Here is a 26197-nt window from a genome sequence, read left to right as displayed (position 1 = left end):
TTCTTCCTTCATATAATTTGGTAGGAAATGCTGGGATCTTGGTAGAACAATTTTGAGATGGATGAATTCAGGAAACATTTGATAATTGACAGATGGTGAAAGAAAAGAAGAAAGCTTGATAGTCTTATCTGATTTATCATACATCCTGTCAGCTATAGACTCTCATGAGTCTGGTTTATTGGACACCTCAATATTACAGTGTGTAACTGATTTCATCACTATTTAATTTGTGATTCTAATACTTTTATTCCATTTTTGTTTACTTTTATAGTAAGTGAAAATTCAAAATAGTTATATCCTCCATCATTTTTACCTCATAGTTTATAGCGGGTCAGCATGAACCATAAAATCTTAAGAACCCTTAAAATATTTTTCAAGTTCAGAGTAGTTCACAATAATTAAGAAGAAATGGAATCAGAAATGTTCAAATATATTTTTAGTTTCTAACCCTGATACATTATTTTCAGGTTGCAATTAATAAAACTATATGAGAAAGATTTCTAGATTGTTTAGCTGTAATGTATTAATTAAATGTATTAATTAAAGTTTTCTTGTCATAAACAGTCTTTAAGAAACTAAAAAAATCCTTGCAATAAGCCATGCCAATGAATCTAGAACGCAAAATCTTGAAGTATATTCTTGTATTGCTGTAGACAGCTCCTCATTAATTTAAAGTTAGTATTAATTATATTTAGAATCTATACAAAACTGGTAACGGAAAATGTTACTCCTTATATATTAATTCTCTCCCATTCCTTATATATTAATTATCTCCCTGGGGTTTTTTTGTTCTTTAGTGTTTTGGCAGGGTATAATGGTACAATCTTTGCATACGGTCAGACAGGTAGTGGCAAAACTTTTACCATCACAGGAGGAGCAGAACGTTACAGCGATCGAGGCATCATTCCCAGGACTCTATCTTACATTTTTGAACAATTGCAGAAGGTACGGAGCATTATTTTTTGTTAGTGTCTGGTTTACTAGTACTTAGATATATTGCAAAAGGCTGTATTTATAATAGTGCTAGAAGAAGTGTTAGTATTACTGCTGAAAAAATATCTAGCATGACATGATAACTTATACAATAATATGTTGTTAATATATTTGCTAATAATTGTAGTGACCTGGTTTGTTGTGGTAGATTGAAAATAAAGAATATCATTGGAGAGGTTCTTTTGTATTTTTAAAAAGCATGCTATATATTTACTTGATGCAACATACATGCAGATCATGTAATTGTTTTTGCTTGTCTTAATGTTTATGTTAGGCCCACTGTCTTATTTTGTTGTATGCATTGCATCTCATACATCTCTGATCTGATTCCTATGGAAACCAGCAATGTTTTATGAAAGATGGAATGTTAATGTCACTCTAAATAGGTTAATTAACTTTGTGCTGATGCTTGGGAGGGAACAAAAAACACAAAACAAAACAACTCTTAAAATAGTCAAATTAATATTAAGCATTTTAAAATATTCTGCTATTTATTTTACCTAATACCTGTATTTTACCTAATGTTAATTATTAGCTAGGATATATTGTGGAATGATAATGCCAAATACATGAAGTTATGTGGAATAACAGTTTTGCAAGTCAGTAGTACAAATCCTTCCAAGTATTTGAAAGAGACATTCGTATTCATTTTCATTCTATACTGTTTTTCTTTAACTCCAATTATACACTTGTATGGAATGCTTTATGTGTGTACGGTATAAGTCTGATTCACTGAATATACTTGTACAGAAACATGTTTAGGCAAATTTCTTAACATAATTACACATGGACAGGTGAAGATGTAAATAGTAAAAGGACACAAAAATTATTATATTTAATATTAATAATAACAATAATAAAATAATCTTTTTATTGTTTGCATTAATGCATTCTTTCCAAAATGAAGAAAAAAGAAAAAAAACCCTTGGTGTGTTTTTAAAACAGTATGAGTAGCTAAGCTGTAGTTATCAGTGCCTAGAAAAACACTGAACATAAACGGAAAAACCTTTGTGTGATTTTATTGTGTTGGAAGTTCTACTGTGCTCACACAACCCCACAGAGGACATTTGTGGTGGAAAGTGGACAGGTTGCTCTTGAAATTGCTAGCAACATATAGAGTCAACACACAACGTTCTTTTATAGTGCCAATTATCACAAAATCACAGAATGTTTAGGTTGGAAGAGACCTCCAAGATCATCCAGTCCAACTTTTGACTAACACCACAGTCAACTACTAAACCATGGCCTTAAGGACCAGGTCCAAAAGCCTTTTAAATGCCTCCAGGGATGATGACTCCACCACTGTCCTGGGCAGGCCATTCCAATGCCTGACAACCCTCTCAGTGAAAAAATATTTCCTAACATCCAGCCTAAGCCACCCCTGGAGCAGCTTCCATCCATTCCCTCTGGTCCTTTCACAGTTTACTAAGGAGAAAAGGCTTTTCCCCTCCTCACTCCAGCCTGCCTTGAGGTAGTTGAAGAGAACAATAAGGTCTGCTCTCAGCCTCCTCTTCTCCAGACCAAAAAGCCCCAGCTCTCTCAACCACTCCTCATAGGACTTGTGCTCCAGGCCCTTCATGAGCGTTGTTGCCCTTCTCTGGACACTCTCCAGCACTTCTCTGTCCCTTCTATAGTGAGGTGCCCAGAACTGAACACAGCACTCCAGATGCAGCCTCACCAGAGCTGAGTACAGAGGGATGATCACCTCCCTGTTCCTCCTGGCCACTGAGCTCCTAACACAAGCCAGGATGCCATTGGCCTTCTTGGCCACCTGCAAACACTGCTGACTCGTATTAAGTCGACTGTCAACCAGTATCCCCAGGTCCCTTTCCAACTTACAGTTTTCTAACCTCACTTCCCCAAGTCTGTAGCTCACCATGGTGTTGTTATGACCCAGGTGTAAGACCTGGCATTTGGCCTTGTTAAATCTCATACAGTTCACCTTGGCCCATTGGTCCAACCTGTCTAAGTCCTGCTGTAAGGCTTCCCTACCCTTATGTAATAAAATTCAAATAAGGATTAAAAATAACTAGTTTGTTTGCTAACTTCTCATCAGATAATTTCTGCAGGAAAAAAAATATGTATTCCTGTTTTCAGACTGGGTTTTGAATCAAAAACTATTTAGTTGTGCTCTTTGTATTTCATCTTTTTACCTGCCTTTCTATTCATACCTTTCCTTTGTTGTATTTATTTTTATCTGACTGTGCTTTCAAAAGTGCTGACATAGTAGAAAAGTCATCTGCATCCTAACCCTGTGTGAAAGGAAATTCAGGGACACAGACTATAAGACTTTTGAAGCCCCTACTTGCACCGAGACAGTGCAATTTGAAACAAAAGCAAAAAGTTTTTACCCAAAATCAAAGCAACTCAAGCCCTTTGCTTTTAATAATACCTCTTAATTTTTTGTTCAGAAATTCTATTTTCACAGCTTCCTGCTTGAACAGTTCCATACTACATTCTCTCTGTCTGTAGTGTAACTTTTTAAATTATGCCCCTTGACAGAGTGAAATGTCATTATATAATATAAAGGCATGGGAAGCAACTAAGTTGATAACAAACTATTTTGCAAAGTAACAGCAGTGCATTGAATTATTGAACTGCTACTGTCAGTGTGATCTGAGTGCTTTTACAGTGGCTTCATCTGCTGAAAAGAAGTGACTAATTTTCTTTTATTTTGGAAATCATAGCCATTATTTTGAGGTTTATGTTTTTGGATTGGGTTTGAGGGAAGAGAAAATTCTGTCTGCAAAAACCAGTTGTGTTAAGTTACATTTTGGCAATGCATTATACAGAAAAAATTAGGGTTACAGAGAACAGCCAACATCATAAACATTGCTTAAATGTTATGGTGAAGAGGGTAGAAATCAGTATATCACTGATATTTCTAAAGGAAGTAAATATTTGATTATTTTTGCTGTTGTTCCTGGGATTTTTTTAAGCATAATCTTTCTATCCAAAATTTGAAGGTTTACCTCTTCATAGTAACATTCTTTTTTTGTTGTAGAAGTGAAAAGTAGCATATTGCATGGTTCTGTAAGCATCCTGCCATGTTCTAAGTGTATACAGACTTTTCTACATTTAAGGAAAAAAAAAAAAAAAAAAAAAAGAAACAAAACAAAACCCCCAGGATATGGTGGGCCTTAAGATGGATTTTTATTTTTTCTTTCTGGGCAGGGCCGGGGAGAGGGTTGGTGTCAGGGGCTGGGGGGTTGTGTTGTTTTTTTACTTTTTTGTTTGTTTGTCATTTTTCCTTTAACCCTTTATGCATATGGTATCAGAAGATATAAAAGTATCACAAGCTGAAAATGTAACCAAACGCAAGAGAAGGAGGTAGAGTAAGGAACCAACATAAAATGTGTAGTGATTGATTTTTCCTCTGCTCTAGCTCTGGCTTTTCTTTATAGCTCTTCTTTTTTCCTATGTTTTTCTTTTCTTATCCAGGATAGCAGTAAAGTGTATACAACTCACGTTTCCTACTTAGAAATCTACAATGAATGTGGTTATGATCTGCTGGACCCAAGACACGAGGCTTCCAAATTGGAAGATTTGCCGTGAGTAATGAAACTACAGAGAATCATCAAGAACAACAAAAATCATTTACAGATGCCCTTTTGCATTGTTTGGGAAATTTTTGAAACTCTGCTGCTGATCTCAGTGTTAACTCAAAATACTTTGCTTTCTCAATTAGATCAGCAATGTCTTAATTTTTTCATATTTTATATGTATGAAGGCTACGGAAACTAGATGGAAGTTACTGGAGATAAGTCCAGGTGGCAGCCAGTCACAAGTGGTGTTTCAGGGGTATTTGGGCCATTTCTTTTTAATATCTTTATCAATGGCCTGGAGGGAGGGGATCAAGTGCACCCTCAATAAGTGTGCAGGTGACACCAAGTTGGGCAGGAGTGTTGATCTGCCTGAGAGTAGGAAGGCTCTACAGAGGTATCTGGACAGGCTGGATTGATGGGCTAAGGCCAACTCTATGAGGTTCAACAAGGCCAAGTGCCACATCCTACAACAACCCCATGCACTGCTACAAGCTTGGGGAAGACTGGCTAGGAAGCTGTCCCGCAGAGAAAGACTTGGGGGTGTTGGTTGGTACCCAGCTGAATACAAGGCAGCAATGTGCCCAGGTGGCCAAGGCAGCCAACAGCATCTTGGTTTGTGTCAGTAATAGTGTAGCTATCAGGACTAGGAAGGTGATTTTACCCCCTGTACTCAGCACTGGTGAGGCCTCACCTTGAATGCTGTGTTCAGTTTTAGACTCCTCACTACCAGAACAACAATGAGGTCCTGGAGCATGTCCAGAGAAGGGCAACCAAGCTGGTGAAGGATCTGGGGAACAAGTCTTGTAAGGAGTGGCTGAGGGAACTGAGTTTTTTTAGTCTGGAGAAAAGGAGGCTGAGGGGAGACCTCATTGCTCTCTACAGCTACCTGGAAGGAGCTGGTAGGGAGGTGGGTGCTGGTTTCTTCTCCCGAGTAACAAGCAACAGGACAGGAGGACATGGTCTGAAATTGTGCCCGGGGCGGTTTAGGTTAGATATTAGAAAAAACTTCCACACTGTAAGGGTTATTAAACACTGTAATAGGATGCCCAGGGTGGTGGCTCAATCACCATCCCTGAAGGCATTTAAAAGATTTGGTGCTTAGGGACACAATTTAGTGTTGGACTTGACAGTGTGCCAGGTTAACAGTTGGACTTCATGATCTTAAAGGTCTTTTGCAATGAAACCATTTCAGTGATTCCAACTGAAGATGCAAGTTTTAAAAATGTGTATTGATGTTATGCAGAAGAGCTCTGCTGCAATTACTGAAGACAAAGGAGAAGATATACTTGTTTTTTTCTCATGGCAGGCTGCCTCTTATATGGTATCCACAAATGTTTGTGTGTGTGGCAGGCACATATGTGGCAGTATTTCTTAGTAACAACTGGGAGAAAAACTCTTCTTCTTCCTTAAATGAAAATTATTTTTCTAGAGCAAGCAGTTACGAAATAAGGTAAGTGAGAGATAGAAAATGCCACAAAGCACTCCAAAGTACCACATACTTACTTCGGAGTGGATGATTACTATAATAGTTTTCATTTATGAGACAGTACCACCTTCTAATACTTGGGGAAGGGTAGTAAATAAAGGTACGTAAGGTAAATAAGGTACATAAGCCTGATCAGGTTTATAGAAATTTATAGAAAATTAAAACCCTACTTTCTAAATTTCTTCTGAAAAAAATAGTTGATAGACTGTGTTGTTATTAAATAACTCAGCAAAGAGTAAATGCGTGTGAAGAAGTTGTTGAATGCTTGGATTTGCAAATGCCCTGAAATCATGCTGGGAACCATCAGTTTCACACTCAACATGATGGCGACTGAAACATTTAAATAGCAATTAAATCACTGCTGATGAAAAAGTAGGAAATGTACTAAAACCTAAAAACTGCAGAAAATCAATAGAAGTTTTTCTCAAAATTATTTTATTAATGTATTAAACCTATTTTGTTTATTTTAAAAAAATTCTTCCAAATGATATTAAAATCTAGCTTTAGGTTCTGTCACAATTTAGTGCTGGGCTGGCAATTAAACAAATAGCAGATGCTCTCTAGGATCCCCTCTCCCTTCCTATGGAGAAGCACTGGATTTCCCTGTGCAGAAAGGAATTCTTAAGGCTTGGAAACCAAACTGCAGAGCTTTAATGGAAAAATAGTGATGAAAATAATCTAATATGTATAAATATATACAAGAGCAGTATCATATTCCCAGGATTCCAGGCAGGCTCTGGCAAAGCCCCAGGCTGGTCTGCTGAAGCCAGCAGCAGACAGAAGCTGGATGCAGGAACACAGGGATTCAGGAATACACAGACTGGGAGCAAAGGCAGATGAACGGATCGAATCCTCCCAGGATGCTGGCCATGAACAAAGAGCTCGACCCCCACAATTCCTTAAATTTATTTAGAGTATGACACACATAGGATGGAATACCCAATTTAGTGAATTTTGGTCACCTGTCTGGTCCTTTCTTCCCCAAAGAAGGGTCACAGATGTGACCTGTTTACTCCCTTTTTCATTCCAGAGCATAAGATATTTTCCAGAGCCAAACAAGGACCTTGGTTCTACATGCTGTTCTCCAGCAGTAACTACAAACATGGAGCAGCATCAGTCCTAGAAGCTGACACTGAATGAAAAACATGCTGTTAATTTTAGCACGTGCAGCTACTTAAAGGAAACTTAACCAAAAACTGAAATCATTGGAAACAAGATTGATTCCATCCTGGCTCAAAACAGGATAGTTTCCTACTCGGTATATGGTATCTAGGACACATACCTACAAAAAAAGTTCCAGCTTGCTCTATGTAAAACAAGGTAGTTTTGAAATAACAAAGGCAGCAGACAGCTCTGTGTATGGGACTGGGTTGTTGTTGGTCTTGTTGCTTCACTTTCTTCATCTGTCAAACAGAACTAAATTTTGTCACAAATTTGGATAATAATTTGATTTTTGTACCCATTCTTAGATGTGCAGATTTTTTTGCAATTGTGTGTAAAAAATAGTCTTATACTCAGTTTTATTGAGCTTGTTGAAGTTAATGCTATTAAACTTTTCAAGATTATTAAATTATTAACTTCGTTTAAGTTATTTGCAATGTTTTATTGGAACTTACTCCATTTCTTCATTTAATAAAATTCAATTTATCCAATTGAATTAAATCAAATTTTATTTAATTGCAACTTTATTTGAAACTGTTATGTGGACGTCAGATGCCAAAAACGGAAAATATGTCACTTTCAAGTGCTTACCAATTATCATGAAATTCAGAATATTGAAACTGGCTTATATATGGTAATTCAATCAAGCTAAAGAATAACCCCTTGTTACATATTAGTTAATTTTAAAAAAGCAAAAGTTATCAGGTAATTTAGTTGTGAATTAGGGATTAAGCACACTGGGATAGTCATAATTACCTGTAAATTTATGGACTATATATTTTGCTGGTTGGGTTTTCTTGAGATAATTTTTCCTGTGAAGATTAACTAATCCTATTAAGTCCTTAATACTCTTACTGTACAACAAGTCATAGATGGATGGAATGATTTGTCTTGGAAGGGACCTTAAAGATCACCTAGATCCAACCCCCCCTAGATCCAACATGTGCATGGATTTCTCCTACTAGCCCAGGTTTCTCAAAGTCTCATCCAATCTGGCCTTGAATAGAATTATTTTTTTGGCCTCTAATATGGTCAATATTTTTTCCAGTACATGATTTGTAAAAAATATATGTACCATACTCTAAAACTGTACCTTCATTACTGATACTTACTACTGTATAAAAGTATTTATTATTTTTATTGGGGTTTTTTGTTTATTTTGAAGCTAATAAACTAGGGATTCAAAATTTAAAAATATATTGTAACATTCAGCTTAAAATGGAGTACAAATTGCATGACAGCAAAAAAAAAATAGTTGCAAATTAACTATTTTAGTTGATTTTTGTAAATGATGAAGTACGTAGCAGTTGCACACAAAGTGAATAGTCATATTTTAAAATATAGGAAGTGTTTATTTCGTGATATATATATTTCATTTGTCTAAGAATTTAATGTGTTCAAGGCTTTTTAAGATTTTAGTGGTAGCAAGCAAAGTACATTATAATCTCTCAAGTTTGATTGAAATAATGTATTTAATGAGAATATTAAAAAGCACGTGTTGTTTTCCTACTTTAAAAGGATTTCTAAGTTTAACAGGCACAAATTCCTGTTGAACTCCACAGTGGATTAGCAAAGCTCTAAGCACAACAAAAAGCCAAATGCAGGTTTTCTTTGCTTGGGTAAATATTAGCTGGTATTCTCCCAAATATGTAAGATGGACAAGAAAAGTGCTGTAGAAATGTTTCATTTTAGAAGAATAAACAAGAGATTAGTTAGCCTTGTGAAGTATGTAGATTGTTTTTGAACAGTATTGTTATCTGTATTCCTGCAAAAGAAAGGGGATGCAGTTTGAATGAAAGATATTTATGTCTGCCTAGCAAACTCCACATTACTGACTTCACATTATCAGTTCAATGGAAGAAATAAGCACAGAATGATGACATCCCAGTGACAGAAGTCATGAAAAGCACATAACAGACTTGCTGATATTACTTCAAAAATGACACATCAAAATTTTTTTTGAAGTTTAAGGCAAACTGAATAATATTTTTTTTAGAATTGCCCATTGCATCTAATAGCTGCATGATTAGATTTGAAACCCCAGCTCCTAAAGTCTATATTTTGTGTGTAGGCATCCTCTGCATATTCCGTAGGCTGTTAAATTTTCATCTTAATACCACTAAATCATGTTGTTAGTCTGCCAGATAAGAAGGGAAAAGACTTTGAGAAAAAAAAATCACTAACTGGATGGAAATAAATTCCTAACAAATAGGTGAATGTAGTTCAAATAGATATGTCTACCTTATGCATATGAATATAGTTTCATATATAGAATTATATAATAATTTATGTATGCATAGTTGCATATATGTTTCATATACTCATTTGTTTATATATATATATACATACACTCACATATATCTGTGTCATGTTTCTAATAGGCACAGCCATTTATATGTCAATTAATTTGGTTTTGAAAACCCATTGAACTTTTATTTTCACAGAAAAAAAAGCGTTTTCCATGAAGTTGAGTTGTAATGATATTACACATAGCCCATAGAAGCCATGAGTTTCTATACCTTACTGCTTCATAAACAGCACAGCTGACTGCAATTGAGACTTGGTTTGCTTACGTAAAACTGTTGCTTATGCAAAAGTGTTTGGTTTAGTGTTGTGAAGCACATCACATACAGATGCAAATACATTTGAAGAATCTTATTAGTAGAATGCAAAATTTTAATTTAATATTGACAAATCTAATTCTAGTTGCAGCTGTAGAGAGTTCCCTGTTTATACAAGGAAATTATAATTGTTTTCAAACATCTAAAAAGCATTAAATTATTGCTATAAAATATACAGAGGTATTTGAATTCTTACTGCTGTCTCTTGTTTTCTTAAAAGATTTACAGGACTTTTCAAATTACGAAAATTTTACTGAAGTTCTTCATGTGTTCTGAGGTTGTGCAAAATGCTTTCTCCCCTAACAGTTTTTTTGTCAAACAGTGTATTTGTAATTTATAGAACTCCATGATACTGATTCAATTCAGTTTATTGTAGTTATGACCTACCAGTACACACACTTCCTAACTAGTTTGTAGTAGATATTAAAAACAAAGAATTTTCTTGGCACTGAACAATACAAAAATAAAGGCTGAGGTTATAGACCCATTAGTCATAGATTAAGTCAGGACAGCCAATAAAGTTCTTGCTTTACCTGTGTGGACTATGGCAAGTGACACTGCATGACTCAGCCCTGGTGAGGCCACACCTCGAGACCTGTGTCCAGTTCTGGGCCCCTCAGTTCAGGAAGGATATCGAGGTCCTGGAGCAGGTCCAAAGGAGGGCAACTGGGCTGGTGAAGGGACTCGAGCACAGATCCTATGAGGAGAGGCTGAGGGAGCTGGGGCTGTTCAGGCTGGAGAAGAGGAGGCTCAGAGGAGACCTCGTCACTCTCTACAACTCCCTGAAAGGAGGTTGGAGCCAGGGGGGGGTTGGTCTCTTTTCCCAGGCAACTCTCAGCAAGACAAGAGGGCACGGTCTTAAGTTGTGCCGGGGGAGGTTTAGGTTGGACATTAGAAAGAATTTCTTTACTGAGAGGGTGATCAGACATTGCAATGGGCTGCCCAGGGAAGTAGTGGATTCTCCGTCCCTGGAGATATTTCAAAAGAGCCTGGATGTGGCACTCAGTGCCATGGGCTGGTAACTGCAGCGGTAGTGGAGCAAGGGTTGGACTTGATGATCTCTCAGGTCCCTTCCAACGCAGCCAATTCTATGATTCTATGATTCTATGATGTGAAGGCAAACTAAAATTAATGCTTTCTTACCTTAAAATGACAGTTTTTAGAGATCAGTAGTTGAGGAGCTACTTCACAGAGAGGTCACCCAACCAACCATTAAACAGGAATGATGTGGCCAGGGGAAAATAAAATCTAAACTACCATCCTACACAAGTGATTCCCCATTTTTGTGTGAAGATTCTTTAAAGTTCTCTTTGGTAGGGGAATATGTAAGATTTAGTATGATGGTGGCTGACTTTAAAACAAAACAAAACAAAACAACACAGAGCAAAAGGAGCTTCTGGTCCAGAAAGATGAAGTTTATTTGAACTTCAGATTAAGTCAACTCATTTCCATAGAAAGGAAGGTAAGCTTTTAGCTAAGAGCAAGTTAACATCCTAAGTCACCAGTGATACCTATATCATGATATAGTAGTTATGTCCAGTTATGTTATGTGCTTGGGGTCAAGGTAAAATATTTTCATTTTTTTTAAAATCTGCAAATGAATATTGGTTAACTACCTCAAATGAGTTTATACTCTAAACCAACTAGGATACTAATTCCTGCTCAACCCTTCCCCTTTTCAATGGTTGTGCCAACTATGAAATCTAGAAACTGGCCACCCTCTATAGATCTTCAAGAACTATATTCTTAAGTGTTCTGAGAATTACCAGTATTTTAAAAATTCTCAGTTTAATAATAATATCTCACTCTTTTCATGTGAAATGCATCCTTTCAAACTCAAGGATGTTCAGTATGTTACTACTGAATACGAAAGATGAGGAGAATCTTAAGTTTTGGAAACCTACACTTTTCTGGTTTTTAATGGGCAAAGAGCTGACAACTGTTCTGAATTATTCTTCAAAAATTATATTTTGTGCATTACAGTTCTACCAAACTACACTTCAAACATGCAAAATAACTTCAGCACACGTTATATATTTTTTATTACCAAGTAGATTTTATATCGATTTATTTCCTGAAAGCAAGTTATGATCATGGCCATTCTTAAAACCAAAAGCTCCTTGCAATTCTACACAAAGATTAGCTATAGTTATCTGTTCTTCAGGACACATTCCATGATGCTTGCTTGCTGCTTTTCTTTTTCCTAAATTTGTTATTAACTGTGTAGTTATGCTGAAGTAGTATCATAGAAGATATGTATTCTCATATGATTTGCTTATGTTATTATGACTAATTTTTAAATGTCCATAATTTTTTTGATATTATTTTATATTTCTTCACTTCCGAACCCTAGAGGCAGATATAAGCATAAGAAACTTGATTTTTATAATTATCCTTTGTTTTCCAAAATATTTTAAGTTGGTTTTATTCATATTCCACATATTTATGAAATGGTAATAGTTAATGAAAGGAAGCTTTAACTTCATTGTTTACCAGTAACTGGATTTTCATAAATGAAAGTATTCAGTGTGTAAGGCTCTATTACATTAATGGCAGCTCAGCTGATGCAGAAAAGGGCCTGAGATAGTAAAAGTATAAAAAAGTGATCCTACAGGTTTCCTAGTCAGCTATAAATTCCATTCGTTAAGCCAAATGGAAAAGATTCTTTGTTTATAAAGAAAACAAAACCTTGTCTCTGCTTTCTTTCAGTCATTGTGGATAACTTAACAGAGCTTTTCCTCTCCAAGATCCAAATAAGGGCTATGAAAACTAAAGATTTCACTAATATGAATGTTCTATAGAAATGTATTAATCGTATTATGCACCAACTTTATGGCACTACAGAATAAATAATTTTGTTTTCATTTTGGAATGTGTCTTTTAGAGGAAGTTTTGACAGATGCCTCTCAAGATGTGCAAATTTAGACTTTCATCTGGAAATGCTTTTAATAGCAGTGAGGCTGCTGGTATGAGAGGCTGTCATTGGTTTGTGATGTCCCCACTGTCTCCTTTGTGACACAATAATCCTTCAGAGCTTTCCATCCTACTGTCTTTGTTGCCTGGAAATTATAACAGTTGGTCAAAATATAGTTTGAAGAGTTCCTTAAAATTTTAAATACTATGCCAAGTGTGCATAGAAAAGTTTGTAGATGATGCATTTTCAATTTCAAAATATTAAAATAAGTCAAAGCATCGTCCTGAAATCAGAATCACGCTGGGCTAAAGCATTTGATGCATGCACAGATGGGATTGTGGACAGAATACAACTTGACATTATCAAAACATTGTTATGCAAGAGCAGAATTATGCTTTTGGGTTTGTGCTCTGAATGGAGGAAGCAGAATTTTGTCACTATGCTCGTGCTGTCTTACTCTGCCACACAAAAATAAGGCTTTTAAGTGGGAGGCAACCATACTTGAAAAAGCAATTGTTATGACTACTAAAGAAGCATTGTGTTTCCTCTACTTGTATTTTTTTCTTGAAAATAGTGAGTGTATTGCAATGTGTTCAAATTTCTATATATCCATTCCAATATTTTAACCATCCGAGGGTGAACTACTTCCCTAACACTTAAAAGTCATAATATGGAATGTTGCTTGGCTGTTCAGTTTGATTCTGTCAGTTTGGGAGGGGGAAGAAAAGCAAAGCAGAACAAACTTGAAGCAGCTTGGAGTAATTAACATGCAAGAACTATTTAGAGATAAAAACTCAAGCCCCATGCTCCCTCTTGTGGTTAGCCTCAAAGAATATGTATAAAATATATATACATGCATATATATATATATATACACACATATATAATTATACATGCATACACAAATGTGTTATCTATACTAGTGGAGATTAAAAAAAACCCCAACACTTAAAAACCACCTTCCAACTTCTAAAAAAGTTTCAGAACTTTTGGTAAGCTGTTTCACAATATGTAATATGCCCTGTAGGACATGCCATTCATCCTCAAAATTAATGTGCATCAATTTTAGTAGAGTTGTCACTCTGGGAGTTTTCCAAATCCAGAGATTCAACTATTTGGGCTCAATGTTGGAAGCTATAGAATGGCCTAACTGAGGAGGCCCTAATGGCTACTCAGTAAAGCCAATAAAACTTAACTCTCAGTAATCTGATTAAAAGAAGAAATTCTTATGTAGAAGGGCTATTTATAGAAGTGAAAAAGAGTTTTGGTACTATTTAGTAGCTCGCCTGGAGCTTTTGCCATATCCTGCCTACTTCCATCTAACTGACCTTTTTTTGCTGACCTTTAAGGCTTAAAAAATGCTCTTCAACTAAGAGCATTTCTTAGTGGAAAGAAATAATTCTGTTTGCTTGCTTTTAGTTAAAGAAAGAGGTAATTTACACTTGTAGTTATTGCTATTTAAGAAAAATGAAGAGAAATAATTTTGACAAATACAAAGTTATTGGAAACATGTTGGATACAGATGCGTTGGTTCCAAAATATTACATAGCTATTTGTTCCTCAAGATTTTTGTATGCTTTATGTATCAATTGTGCTTAAAGAGTTGTGGGACTGGTAAACAAAACTGTACTTGTTTTTTGTTCGTAATGGTTCATCTATTCTATTGCTCTTGAGATTTTATTACACCTCTTAAAAAAAATAAAAATCCCAAGGCTTTATTTAACAACTAGAGATTTTATATATTCCTTTTCAATTAAGGGGTTTTTGCTAAAGAAGTAGAAAGGAGGTAACAGCAAAAAAAATTAATTCAGCTCTTGCATAATTTACTCTTCATATCTTTAGTTCTTCTGTTATGATTTGTTTGAGGTTTTAGATGTCACCTGTTAGGTGCAGTCAAAATGAAAGTATGGAACAAAACCTTACAGCAGTTCTGCTTTTCTTTTTGTCTTGGTTTGTTTTTTTCCATGCAGGAAAGTGACAATAATGGAGGATCCTGATCAGAACATTCATCTGAAAAACTTGTCTCTTCAGCAAGCAACCAATGAAGAGGAAGCTTTAAACTTACTCTTCTTGGGAGACACCAACAGAATGATTGCTGAGGTGAGAATTGCTTCTACACATCTTTCTTAACACCACCAGAGTCAAAATGGTCATAAACTTCTCCATCTATTGTTTGGAAGTCTTTGGAGATAAATGACTTTTCTTTCTGCATATATTTCCACAGTGAAATAAGCATTGCTCTGATAACCTTCACTCTGCAAAAAGCTTTCTGTTTTTCCTTACTGAATCTGATCGGTGGTTGTTGATGTCATAACTTTCTGTAATTAAAATAAGTAAGAAAAAAAATTTCTCATAGACCAAAGACTGACTTTTAAATGTGACGTGTGAGCATACATATACATTTAAAGGTTAGAAAACATGGCCTTAAAAAACTGTCAGACATTCCTACAGAAATGCTAAATTGCCTTTGAAGTAATTCCAGCAAGAGTTAGAAGTCCCCTCTTTTTAGTTCTTATTTCATAAACATGTAGTGTTGGTGTAAAAAAAAAGAATGATAGTGCGGAGTACATTCAAAATAATATTTGCTTATATGTGTTTTAACTCATTCTGGAAAATTCAGACTAAATGTTTCCATATCCAGTTAGGGTTTTGGGTTTTTTTCCCTTATCTTCATTCTACGAAATGGAGTGTAAACATAAAAAGTGCATTGTATAATGTCATTGTGTCTTTACCACAACAGAGCTAATTCAATTTTAGAAATGAGTGGGTTTTCTTCCTGTGTGTTGAGAAAGACATCTGATAAATCAATGAGGGGAAAGACATTGAAAGTATATGAAGTAGTCAAGTAGCCCTGTGTCCCAGCTGGCTGACCAAGGCATGGATGGAGAAGCATTTGATTACAAAACATAAGTAGGCAAAAACCTGATTTGTTCTGTTTTTCAAGGGAGATTATTTCAGCAGTGACATTTTGAGAGGCAAATAGATGTTAAGGCAAGAGATAATCAACCTGTACTTAAGGACTATGTGTAAATATGAATGTTGAGACAAAGAACAATTCAATGACATTGAAATGGAAAAATTTATACAATTTAGAGGAGAGGAATTTGAAAAACTGTAATAGAGATTACACAGTTCAAAAGCCTGAAAAGCTATCATGACATTTGGTAATGAAAACAGAAAAATTAAGTTTACTGCAGGGAGAGAGATTTTCAGGAAATATCTGATCAGTTTAGAGGACCTGTGTATGAACATGAGACAGAATATTTAAAGAATGGTACAATGCTGGCTGACAGGGTCATAAATCAGCAATTGCAAAGGGCAATTGTGTTACATGTTTGGAAAATGTTGCCTAACATGAAAATATATCCCAAACACTTAAAATCATGAAACAAAATTAATGAAGATAATAAGTCATTAAAGGTCAAGATGAAGTAATACTCAGTAAAAGTAAAATAATTCTTAATGGGTCAGACCAAAGACATGTCAACTTCAATTTCCTTCTTTGAACAATGGCTAAGAGCAAATATGTAGAGCTGAGTAAAAGACAAAGCAAGTAAGCATATTTTTTTAAATATCTCTTAATCTTCATTAGTTTGTGTTTCAAACTGGTCTTAGCTGTTAATTTTTGTTGGTTTGTGGGTTTTTTTTTTAGATAAATTTGTCCAGATGCTTCATAAATAACGTGTGACACAAAGTTCCATGATTTAAGAAAAAATTCCCTTATTTTATTTCTTAATCTACAACTTGATAGTCTTACTTGGGGCATGCTAGAAAACATAGGAATGTGTAGGACTACAGTCATGGAGCATTCACTAATCTGAGTGGTTGGGTTAGCAAATGCTGTGCCACTGTCACTTTTGCTGCTTTTGCCTCAGCAAGAGTTCTACTGTTCTATGAATACTATAATGTTATTGTTTCATTGATCTTTAATGAAGAATACTTTAATAATGCAGAGAATACTTGCTTGGAATGTCTACTACTCATTGCAGCAATATTTACTTCTAAATTAATCTAAATGCCAATATGATTCCAAAAGCTTCAAATGAGGTGGATTTCAGTAAAGAAGTTTTATTTTTGTAGTTATCTCACACATTGTTCCTTTGCACTTACAGCAGGTATGTTGCAGAACAGTTCAGTGAGTTTACTGAGCTCCCTCTTAGGTGTTACAAAATCTATCACCCACTATAATCTGGCATTTTTGGCTTCAGGTGACCTTGGTAATTTGGGCAATGACTTAACAGAATGAGAAAACAGTGCTTGCAGAAATGAAAGATTAATGTAGATGCCTAGGGGAAAGGACTAAGAACATTACTGTAACTTCTGCTCCAGAGGATTACTGGTACCCTATTTGAGTAAACTTCAAAAGACACAAGATGAATAAACTTAAATTGAGAAGAAAGTAAAATAAATACCTGATTCATCTTTTTAATGATGAGAAGTTAGGTTATGGAAAAAAAAATATGACTGGCATGGATCACAAATGAAATCTGTGGCCACCTGCAGCCTCTAAAATTACTCTCTAATGTTTTATCCCTAAGATAACCCTTCTGTGAAGAATGGCAGGACCTTTTTAAAAATAATTCCATTTTTATATCTAGTGGAATTGAACCTGTGATTTGAGGGATACATTTTGCCCTTACCAGTTACTCTGCTAAGGAAAAATGTCATGATCATATTAAAAGTATTTTATGGGCTGCATTAATTCATTAAATATCAGGGAATGCTTGCAACTGAATGCTTCTTTCCTATACACATAACTATATAGTTCATAAGAAGGAAAAAAAGAGGAATCCAATCTAATTTATGTGGTATTGGTTTGTAGGTCAGTATAGGACCAATTCTTTGCACTAGTTTTGATGTATACAACAAGTCATAGAAGTGGTAAGGAGGGAGACATCTGTGCACAAACTTCCTAGTGTAAAAATCCAATTTTGTCTCTTGTATTTTGCCAGGGAGAAATGGGCAGAGAACAAGCCCAAAGAAATTATTATTTTGGTGGCAGCTCTTCCAACTCTAAGGGCTATAGTTTGGTTTGGTTTTCCCATAAAAGTTTCTTGTTACATTTGAATGCATAGGAACCTCAGCAACAAGTTATTAAAAACCAGTATTTATTTCTAATACTTTATTTTTCTAACCCAACTCCCAACAAAGGATTCCAAAATCTATTATGCACATATGACACAGGTTGTAGCAGCTGTACCTAAAATAGCTCATGTACATAAATAAGCATTTGGCCACCTAGATACTGTTCCCAAACTTTTAGTATTTCTCTTAACATAGCAGAGAAAGGTAGACCCAGTAGCATCAATTTCAAAACTGTAAAATCTTTGCAAGATTTGTATCTCTAAACACTGCAGTTGCATTTACATTTAGCATTTGTTTTTCCTGTAAGGAAAAACTACTTAATTTTAAAGATGAAGGAAATATTTTCCTGCATGGTTTTATACCTATAAAACTCCATTGTTTAAATGTGGAAGACAGTGCATGCTATGCAGTGTTTGTTCCCACATTTAAAAAGTTTGAAATAGACACTGGACAAGCAGTAGACTTTTGGCAATGTTTCAATGTGTTTACTTCAAGAAAGAATTGCACTTTTAAACTTCTAAAGGTAGTTGTGGGGACTTGTGACTTCTGAATTGGAACTCATTCCTTTTGTATTTCTTTTTGTTGTCCATTAATACTAGAATATATTTTGAAAAGCACTGGAGTGGTTGAGTGTGTCTTTTCTTGGTTGAAATATGAAAAATGGGGTTTGAATGTGTGAACATGTGAGATTGAATGACACTTTTGCCAAGAAAGCATGTTATCCATATTAGAGCTGCATTCCACAATGAGTTACAACTTTCTTCTTTCCTAGGTTCCTCATTGGTGGGAATTGTTAATTTATTTCCACTCTGACAAACCTGTTCTATGGTGGTGCCATTAGCACCAAATGGCATCATCATTTCAGCACAGATGCTGTCATTTCCATGCGTGGTAAAACAATCACTGGTCATGCATAGGACTTTGAGTAGTCCTTAAAGTGCTTTGGGATTTATATGGGTAAGAGGCACTGTGTAATGTAAAGTTTAATAATGTTACTTTAGAAGTTACCTCAGTTACCATGATCTGACTGTGAAACTTTACTTGTAGTAAATATGGAAAGGTAAAGTATTGCTTTTAGAAATCAGGCAAGTGTCAGGTTGCACTTCTTTTGATCCCTATGTTTTCATAGCAATAAATCTACAATTTCAACTGTGTCAAGTGTACCTACATACACCTGAAGAACCTCTTCATTTGTACTTTCTTAATCAGAACAGAAACTGGAGATACATTAAGATCTCACTCATCTACCAGATATAAAGGCAGGGTCTTTATGTGCTCTTCAGTGTAGTGTGGTTCTGTTGAACTGGTGGAGTTTATATTAATTAGACTGATATATCCACTGTTTTCAATAAAAAATCTCTTCAATCATGCAGTCTTATGATCTGCTAACAGAAAACATCAGAGTACTCTGAGGTTTAATTTCAAACAGAGAAGCAAAATGTGTTAAATTGTGTTGTTTTGTTTTTTTTTTTTTTAATTCTTGTTGGACACCATGCCTCTGCTCTTGCCATCTGAACTGTGAAATTACTGAAGCTCTTAGAACTTCTCCCTACAGGTAGCCATCATGTAGCTTGAGATTGGAAAAAAATCCATGTGATACCTGCCTTGCATGATATCAGTGCTTTTATCTTTTTCCTTGCCCTTCTTCAAAAAGATCAAAAGTGGAAAAAAATGAAGACAAGAAAAAGCTCTCCTCCAAACAAAATTTTGCATCTTTTCACCGAGTCATCCTCTCAAAAAAATGGGAGCATCCAGAATCAACCTTCCTTCATTTATGCCTTGGCAAGTCACTTATTCACTTATACAGAAAAATCTTGTTCTGATGCCTGATGTATTTCCATTCAAAGATGAGGCTCCACTGTAACTGTGTGAACTGCCTAATGGAGATGTGGTCTAAACAGCTACGTTTTTCACCTGTGAAATCTTTTTGTCCCAGCTTTTAACACGTTTTTCTCCCGTTTAAGAAACTTTCTTCTTAGGTCCTCTATTATTTGGGCCTTTCATGAGCTTGTATTCCTTGAAAAAAGCATCAGTTTCAGAGGTTTCTGTAATTATGGCTCTGGTGCATTAAACTAGCAGGCACCTTCTTGCAGTCATTGGGTGAACAGATGTGATGGTCTAAGTCATGAGGCTTTTGTACAATTTTTTTTTTTTAATTTCAGCAAACACAGGTATATCCTGGTCCTAGAGAAAAAGAAGACTGGGTTGTATGCCTTGAAATATTTCTTATATGTATTTTCCAACATCAAACAAAACACTGATGCTTTACCAAACCATGATCTTGAAAGTTATGTTTTTTAATTCCTCTTTTACCATGCCACAAATGGGCAGCAGCAGATGACCGGGCCTTAATACCTTTGTAGTTTTCATGTGATATCACAAAGTGTCTGAAGTCTGCTTATGTGGTTTATGATGTCATAGAATTCCTGGAAAAAATTATTTCTTTGTAAGAAACTGCAGCTCATCAGTTGTTCTATATATAACCTTCACAATAGCAACCATCTGCTGAGAGCCAGGCCACTCCCCTCTTTCTTTTTTTACTTCATCACATCAAATTAGTGTGAGGATGATTTCATATACATATGGTTTGAATACTGCTCACAAAGCCAAAATGAACTCTGAAAGGAATGAAGGAACCTTTTAGAAGGCTCTGAGACCTTGTCCAGAAAATTTTGTTTATTTGTTTTCAGTTTACAAATTTTCTGAACAGCTGTATGGTGATACTCAGAACTTGCATACATAATACAGAAAAAAAAAAACCCAAGAACAAACCCAAAACAATATTTGGACTGAAGATGATGACAAGTTGTTTCTGTTACTGTGTATTTTGTATCTACTTGTGTGGTCAAAGTAGAAAAGTGTGGGGGATTGTGACAGTAATTAACATTTCAGGATCACATCACATTTAACAGATATTGCCTTACTCTTCCTGTAAGAGTTGTAATAGAACTTTCTAAATATGGGAACAGCAAATTGGAGATAGAATCATACTGTAAAAAGCAGTGTGGGTGTATTGATTAAAGCATGGTTCTACTCTGAAGGACTTTGTTTAAGTAGCAGTTTAGGATTCTAACCAAAAACTTCTAAACTGGCTTCACTCAGTTTACATGAAGAAGCTGTGGTGAGAAAAACAGAAGAATTTCTAATGACCAGTCCAGAAAGATGTGCTTGAAACATGGAAAAACAAGATGTGGCTAGTGCATTGATATAGACAATAAAAAAGAAATAGGCCCAATATTGCCCTGACCTCTTGAAACTCAAAGGCTCAAAATTCTTTTCTTTTAATGCATTAAGGTTTTTTTGCCTCTGTTGACGTTAAACAGGTGTAACGAAAAGCACATTTTGAAAGAGAGGAGGTTTTACAGCGTAGTGAAACCCCAGTTTGCTTAAGAATGTTTATTCTGAAGTATGCTGATTTCTTCTATTTCTTTCCCAGCAACCTTTACTTTGTGATTTCATAGTTAGACCTCTATTGATACTCCATCTGGCTTAGACTTGTCTGCAGTATAGTGTGATTGATGCCATGACTGTAATGCAAAATGTCCTTAAATATTAATCCTGTGGTGAATTTTGAGAGGAAAAATAAAATATCCAGTCCTGTTTCACAGAACTACAAATAGGAAAATCATAGCTCTCCTGGTGAAATAAGTGAAGCTGGCTCTGATTATTCATGGAGTCAGAATTGCAGGATAAACTACATTTTAATAGCATGTAACTTTTTCTTAGTATAACTACATTTTAAATACGTTGGGGAGTACTTATTGCCTTTCTAAGCTTGACATACCTATACCTTTCTCTGACCAGGTTTATTTTCATTCCCGTGGTACAAGTGACTGCCCCTTCATTTCATAGAATCATAGAATCATGGAATAAGTCAAATAGGAAAAGGCCTCTAAGATCATCGAGTCCAGCTGTTAACCAACATCCCCAACCAACTAAGTCATGTCAAGTGCTATGTCCACATGGTTTTTTTGAACACCTGCACAGGTGGTGACTCCACCAATTTCCTGGGCAGCCTGTTCCAATGCCTGACCACTCTTTCAGTAAAAAATTTTTTCCTAATATCCAATCTGAACCTCCCCTGGTGTAACTTGAATCCATTTCCTCTCATCTTCTCACTGGTTATGTGAGAGAAGGGACCAACTCCCACCTCATTACAGCCTCCTTTCAGGTAGTTGTAGAGGGCAGTAAGTCCTCTTATTCTCCAGACTAAAAACCCAAATTCCCTCAGCTGCTCCTTGTAAGACTTGTACTCCAGCCCTTTCATCAGCTTGATTGTTCATCTGTTTGGTCAGCTTCACCTCTGAAGGCAGCTGACCGTGTGACAGCACTGATGCTCATTTCACAGGATGGTGAAATCTCCATTTAAGCAGAGGCCTGACTATGCTGTTCCAACATTCCTCATCTCTATAAACTAAGTCATCAAAACTCTTTTCCCTCTCCCTCTGAGCTTAGCTTTATTAGGTAAAGCAGGTAGGGCTATTCATTACAGAATGTTCTGCACACCACCTACTTGTTCACATACTGTGTGCTGCCATTTTAAATTATTCTAGCAGAATGGCTTTCTACAGCTGTGCTGTGACTGAATCCAGAAACTGATCCAGGTTAAACATCTATGGCTTGCAGACCTTTTTTTTTTCTTTTCTTTTCTTTTTTTTTGTGAACTGGATCAGTTCCCAAAAACAGTTCAGTTGTGCTGGTACTATTAAGGCTGGGAAAAAAATACTGGGAATTTGAAGGGGAGACAAAGAGAGGATACCAAGAAGTATAGTTCAATTTATTCATGGAATAGGAATATTCAACTTGCAGTCTTTCTGTTGAGAGCTGTCTGTTCTGGATTAATGAGATAACACTTTTAACAGCTGCATTTAACATCTAGAATGTTTCATGCCAAAGAAGACTATGGAGGAAAAAAAAAGTAGTGTTTTGGTATATCTAGTCTGAACCACAGAGTATGCCTGGATAAATAATAGAATAGCAGAGAAATAAAGTATAGATAGATTTATTTAACCAAGTAGCGTTTTTTCATCTTCTTTTGAATAGCTATAAATAAGTAGAGATTTACTTGCTAACTCAATCATATTTATTTATTAATTTATTTCACTACCTTTTTTTTTTTTTTTTTCTGTGAGAGGAGTCTTTATGCCCTGATAACATACTTGCAATGGTTTTTAAATGAAAATACTATTTCCATGGTAAATCTCTAGTCTCCATATATATTCTAAAGGTTCAGCATTTTTTAAAAGTAACATAATAAGGAATTCTTTTTAGTCTTAAGTTTCCAACAACAGCTTGATACAACTAAACAGAAGAGGCCTTAGATGCTTAAGGATTTTTTTATATGTTGTTTGAAAAAATAAAAGATCACGCATGATGCCATATGGTCATTTGAAATCTAAAATTAAGTATCTGAGGGCTGTTCAAAATTTTCTGTTCTGCCTTTCAATTAAATTTGCAACACCACCAAAGTCATACTAAAGCTTAGCATTACTGAAATTGACCACGAATTTCCATGTATCTAGTTAAGGAAATATAGCAGTTGATATTTCAAATAAATTTATATAAACCAAACCTTTCATGAAAACTGTCATACCATGTAAAACTCTGATACTGACTTTGCCAAGGTTTGTTTTTTTTTTTTCATAAAAGTAATGAAAGTGTGAAACTTTACAGCTTTATAGAAAGTTCTAGTCTCAGTAAAACTGATAGCTGTCTAGCAAAAAACAAAACAAAACACTTAAAGTGGGCTTTCCAATGGGGAAACGGATAAACTCTTTGAGACCAGGAATTATTAAGTTTCCCTTTGATCAAAATGCTCTTTCCTAGCACTATTACTCAGCATCATAAAGCCAGTTGCTTTACTGATGTACTCACTGATTATTTTGGAACAAGGATAGTTGCTTGCTTGCTTGATTGAAGTACAATTCATCCAGATTAAAATCAACCCAGCAGCTGGCCAGAATGTGAGCACCAGGTAAAACATTTTGATGCTGCTTGTGTATATGTTATAGGTGTAATAATAGTTTTAAAAAATGGGTAAGTTATTTCAATTTCAAGAGTTTTAATCTCTGGAAAGCTGAATTTATTTATTGCATAAGCATTGAGGGCTATTACCTTCTTTTCTTTGTAGACACCAATGAATCAAGCTTCCACCCGATCTCACTGCATTTTCACTATTCACATCTCCAGCAAGGAACCTGGATCTGCAACTATTCGACGCTCCAAGTTACATTTAGTAGACCTTGCTGGATCAGAACGTGTTGCAAAGACTGGAGTTGGAGGTCACCTATTGACAGAAGCCAAATATATCAACCTCTCATTGCATTATTTGGAACAGGTAAAATTGGAATAGTCTGAAACTATTCCCATCCTTCATTTCTGTTTACTACTGTGTAGTGTTTTGGAATTACAATATTCAGTTAGTCTGTGCATTTATTGTAATTTTTTTATATGCTTACGTTTGTAGCTCTTAATTTGAAGTAAAATATTTAACTTAGGAAAAGCTTAAGAATTAAACAGTAAAGTTAGTGTAACTACACAGGGTAGCATTTTAAAAATAATTTTCTTGCTTTATGTGAAATACTAAAGATATGTACACAATTGCAGCTATATTTTTGATAAAAATTTTCTTTGTGATATTCACTCCCTTCCACAGCTGGGATCAGGATGTATCACTCAAGAAGTATTGAACTAAAGTGATTGGGGCTTATTTGGCTCAAATGTTGTGATATTGTAAAGTACTAGGCTCTTCTCTCATTTGTTGTTTTATTCCTCTCCCAATGTGAATGATTCAAATGATCTCTTTCAGACACGAGTTATCTTTCTTAATGTATTCATGGAGTAAGTACCATAATAGGTTTTATACCAGTAGGACTCTTATTTGCAACTGTAAAAATAATACTAGATCTCCCCAAATCTTTGTCATTTGCTTGTTGCTACTGAAAAAGTTTAGTATCTATGATTTAAGATTTACTAATATCCCTATTGCCATTGAACTGTTGCTTTTTAGTTTCGTCTTTGGAAAAGGCAAATACTGAGAAAGTGGATTCATCCTACTAATCTTACTGATTTATTATTTTTAAACAAAGAAACAAGGAGTAAGATAGTGATGGTGAAAGGAAACTTTGAAAATAAAGCATTACAGGACAAAGGATTGGTTAACAGGTTTGGGGGTTGGTTTTGTTGTTTTTTTTTTAATTTTATTATATTAGTAGTACTATTAGGGATTTTCAAATTATTTTTCTCCCACTAATCTGATATAATAATTTTCCCTTCAGGACTAGAAATATAAAATGTTACATCCTAGGATCCTTTTGATTTTTGTGAATGCAGTATGAGAGTGAAGGCTGATCACACTCTGTAAAACCACCTTTTACAATATCTCTTCTTTTCTTTCTACCAGGTTTCCAGTCATTGTCTGCATTCCATAGCATTCCTTCCTTTCAGGTGTTTATTTTTCCTTAGTATTTGTGCCACTACTGAAAGACACTTTTACTTTTTTATAAACACTTAGAGCCCCTTATGCTTATGTCTCCCTGATCCTCTGTGATACTTTGTATTTTAATGTTGTAAAATCACATTGTAAAGCATTAGCAACCAATGAAATCTGTTTTGAGGATGCTGTGTCATTAAGTTGCAATCATTGAAGATTTTCAAGTGTGGACTTCAGACCTCACATCTGTAAGAGGTGTGATGTGTTCCACTTTTTTACAAGTGTAATACATAATTTTTTACAAATTTGGTACTGGAAACAATATTCACCATGTTAAAGGCCAAAAACCTGACTGTGCTCAAGGCCAGGTTGGATGGGGCTTTGAGCAGCCTGGTCTAGTGGGAGGTGTCCCTGCCCAGGCAGGGGAGTTGAAACCTGGTGGTCTTTAAGGTTCCTTCCAAGCCAAACCATTCTATGATTCTATGATACATGGAAATGCCACAAAAATTAAGATTAGGAAATATAACATTATTCTATTTACTGGGAATATTTTAGTTTTCTGTAGTTTTGTGTTAACAAAACAAAAGGCTTAGTTTAATATAATCAGAGATATTTCATCTGTCATAGAAGCTTAAGGCACAGCAGGTGGCAGTCAGTCAATTACTATTGTACTTAAATTTTTTCATATCCTTCATTTTTTTAAATTTTACCTTGAAGTAAAATCTGTATTCTGGTTATTCTCATGGGAAGTGATAAGGGTGATTCTAAAATGGACCTCTTTCAACTAATACAAATTGCACTCAGGATCCTTCTTGTTTACTGTATTAGTTTTGTGTATTTATATTATATTTCTAACATTGCATGAGCTCCTGTGAGGTTGAATTTAATGGCCTGTCATTTAACTTTTAACTCCTATTATAGAATAAATAGAGATGAGCACATTGGGTTCTGTCTGGGATT

General features: G+C 35.3%; 1 protein-coding gene across 2 annotated transcripts in view; it reads left to right on the top strand.

Annotated features, from left to right (window-relative positions):
• Nucleotides 1-26197, top strand: part of KIF6 (kinesin family member 6) — a 152619-nt gene that overhangs the window by 14535 nt on the left and 111887 nt on the right. For both annotated transcript variants that reach the window (XM_071739374.1, XM_071739373.1), the window contains exons 4-7: nt 798-945; nt 4435-4544; nt 14691-14820; nt 23936-24142. In XM_071739374.1, the coding sequence (XP_071595475.1) occupies nt 798-945; nt 4435-4544; nt 14691-14820; nt 23936-24142 (595 nt within the window). The remainder of the gene's footprint in view (nt 1-797; nt 946-4434; nt 4545-14690; nt 14821-23935; nt 24143-26197) is intronic.

The sequence above is a fragment of the Heliangelus exortis genome, chromosome 3 (assembly GCF_036169615.1).
Source record: "Heliangelus exortis chromosome 3, bHelExo1.hap1, whole genome shotgun sequence".
NCBI lineage: Eukaryota > Metazoa > Chordata > Aves > Apodiformes > Trochilidae > Heliangelus > Heliangelus exortis.
This window is presented reverse-complemented; position numbering and strand designations above follow the sequence as displayed.